The following is a 3,424-nucleotide window of genomic DNA, read 5'->3' on the forward strand; positions in this document are numbered from 1 at the left end:
GTTACAGTTTTAAACTGAGAGAATGACTGTTATACAATAGGAATCTTTGGTACTGCTTTGGTACTGCTTTATGTGGGTGCAATTATATTTATATATTTTCAGTGAAAGAGTCTGGAACTGTTAGTGCTAGAGAAATGGATATGTCAACTGAGATTTGAAAGAGGTCACAGCAATCAAGGACAGTTTAATTCTTAGCACTTTCTTTCTCAAAAGAATGTTGGAGGGAACTCATATTGACAAACAAAAACACATACATATTTGTTATACGTTATTTTAATCCAGTTTTCAACTTGCATTTACATATTATTAATTGATAGTTAGAATTATTAACATTGCTCAAGATTATCATTGATTAGGTTCCATGTTGTTATTTTTCTCAAATGTTTTATTCATAGATGGAGACATTGATATCAAAATCCACTGCTATGAAGACACATTCCACTGCAGAAATACCAAAAGGTCCTTAGTGTGGAGACTGCACATCATCAAATAACAAAATGGCAAGAGAAAATCATACTGTAGTGGCAGAATTTTTCCTCTCAGGCCTCACAGAAAATCCTGAGGTAGCCATTATTTGTTTTCCCTTCTTTCTAGCAATATACATGATCACTTGTGTGGGGAATCTCGGGATGATTATTTTGATTAGGATTGATTCCCGACTCCACACCCCTATGTACTATTTTCTCAGTAACCTAGCTTTTGTGGATTTCTGCTATTCCTCAACTATAACTCCCAAGACCCTGGTGAATTTTTTAGCTGTCAGGAAAGCCATTTCATTTGGTGGCTGTGTTGCACAATTGTTCAGCTTTGTCCTGACTGCAAGTGTTGAGTGCCTTCTACTGGCTGTAATGGCCTATGACCGATATGTGGCCATTTGTAACCCACTCCTCTATACAGCCATAATGACAAAGAAACTCTGTGCTCAGCTGGTAGGCATTACCTATCTTATCGCCTTTATCCATGCTCTTGCACAAACTATCTCCACGTTCAGGCTCTCCTTCTGTGCCTCCAATGTCATCAATCATTATTTCTGTGACATTCCCCCTCTCATAAAGCTCTCCTGCAGTGATACCTACAGTAATGAGATTGTGCTTTACACCTTTGGCACTTTCCATGGCATCTTCACCTCAGCAGAGATTGTGATCTCCTATGTGTACATCATCTCCACGATCTTGCATATTCGCTCTTCAGAAGGCAGACGCAAAGCCTTCTCTACCTGTGCCTCTCACCTCACAGCTGTCTTGATATTTTATGGAACCACAGTGTTCATGTATGTCCGACCAATTTCAAGCTACTCTCTGGGCCGAGACAAAGTGATCTCTGTGTTCTACACAGTGGTGATCCCCATGCTGAATCCCCTGATCTACAGCCTGAGGAATAAGGAGGTGAAGGATGCCCTAATGAGATTCTCAGGAAGGCTGAAGTTTTCTCAGTAAGCAAATGTTGTACATGAACAGAAACCCTGGTTAGAATAGATTGTTTCATGCATCACTGGTACTCCGAACTGTGCAAAATTGAAATAAAACAAAAAAATGTGTTTGTTTTTAACATTGGTATACTGTCCAATAACTAACATTCTCTGGGTGGCAAATATTACAGTTTGAAAAAAATGTAAGATGAGAATCAAGGGGGAAAGCAATGAATCCATATTTATAAATAAAAAAATAGAAGAGATAAAATAACCAGCTGAAAACTATATAAAACAGCATTTAAAGGCACTAAAAGATTGTAAGAATTCAAAACACCTGGGAAAATTAAAAGGTATCAGCTGGTGCTGAAAGTGCAGGTGAGCCTCTCTGGAGAGTATATTCCATAATCGGGGTACATTGTCAAAAGACCCTCTATTCAGTAACCACGTACTACAGCTCATTTAGTGGGGGGCAACCAGAAAAGGGTCTCTGAAGATGACTTTAGGTCCAGACAGGCATATATGGATGGTGGTAATAATTAAGTAAGCTGGCCCCAAACCATTTAGGGCTTTAAAGGTTAAAATCAGTAGACCTATTGAAATGAATGGGCAGGACTAAGTTAGGTTAATTGCAGTGGGGCGGCTCTGAGTAAAAAATAGTTGAATATCACTTGCTCAGATTTTATCAAATGCTGCATTGTGTAAGAAGGCACTACCAATGGTGACCCACTTCGTTGTGGGCCCTTGTGCAAAATACAGTTTGGGCACCCAGTTTAGTTGGATTATACAGAGCAAAGGAAGCAGCAGCATAGGCAAATAGTTCATTTATGGAGCAGAAAACCCATTAAAAAATAAAAAACTCACAAAACAGCTGTCAAGAAGACCAGGTCTCCAAAACCTGGGATTCAGCTCCTTGCCAGTTTAGCAGGTGCCAATTGGACAGAGATGAAAAAGGCAACCACTCCTGTAATTCAACCAGCCTAAGCCAGGAGACTCCCAGACTTTACCAAACAACCTCAAGACTCCAAAAAAGCAAGAGCTAAGAACCATACTCTCTGCCTTGAGAGCCTTGGGCCCACAAGGTTACTCAGTAGCAATTTAACCAACAGGTCACTTAACTGGATCCACCACCAGGGCTTTTCCCAAGAAACCACACCAGGATTGTAGAAGTAGATTTATTGAAATAATTAAAAGTGACAGCAAAAAAGACAGAACCTGTATGCCAGTGAGAAATACATTGTTAAAAAAATACTGTTTAGAGCTGCGGTTCCCAACATGGGGGACACACTCCACAGGGGGGCAATTTAGAAGCTTGTTTAGACCAAGTTAATGGCTTTTTTAGGCTTCCTCCACATGAACAGGAGTTCACTTTTTGAATAATAAGAATTATATATCACAGGGGAAGGCATCAGAATTTTACAGATGCTTAGGTGGGGCATGGCCAAAAAAAAGTTGGGAACCACTGATTTAAAGCATAAAGTACAATTGGGAATTATAATACAGAAATAAAACAATAAAGCTGACTTAACCTAGCTCTAATACATAACAAAAGAGCCCTCTCTCAAGAACAAAACACAAAGGTGTCAGTAAAGGTATGAGGCACAAGACAAAGAAATATGGGTAACTTTATACTACATGGCCTAGCAATGCAAGAAGACTTTGTCCATACTTCCTCCTGTCACATCCTAGAAAGCATGGGACTAAGTGATTTGCTGCTTGCCCATTGGTCCAAGCAGCTTTCCTTTTGCCCCACTGCTTTCCCCTGGAAGACCCACTCTTTAGTGATAAATCAGAACAAATGACAATCTGTGCAAAACCCAATTTCCATTTGTTCCAATTCAGCGCTAAAGATTGGGTTTCCCTGAAGGAAAGCAGCAGGGCAAACAGAGGCATGGATGAGCTTGCAGGCTCTTGAAGTTCTTGAAGTTTCCAGAACTTACAGAGTGAACGTGTTGTCACAGGGCTCATCCCCATTTCCACTTGCTCCACCACTTTCCCATAGGGACACCCACAGTT

At 40.2% G+C, this 3,424-nt stretch overlaps 1 protein-coding gene across 1 annotated transcript; it reads left to right on the plus strand.

Moving 5' to 3' along the window:
• Positions 1 to 471: 471 nt before the first annotated feature.
• Positions 472 to 1,436, plus strand: LOC310826573 (olfactory receptor 8U3-like; the record flags this gene model as incomplete). Its single annotated transcript, XM_083701691.1, has 1 exon — positions 472 to 1,436. Exon 1 carries the CDS (start codon positions 498 to 500, stop codon positions 1,434 to 1,436), a length of 939 nt encoding a protein of 312 aa, XP_083557817.1. The 5' UTR covers positions 472 to 497.
• Positions 1,437 to 3,424: the final 1,988 nt, after the last annotated feature.

This window comes from Podarcis gaigeae (assembly GCF_964106915.1).
Source record: "Podarcis gaigeae genome assembly, chromosome: 1".
NCBI lineage: Eukaryota > Metazoa > Chordata > Lepidosauria > Squamata > Lacertidae > Podarcis > Podarcis gaigeae.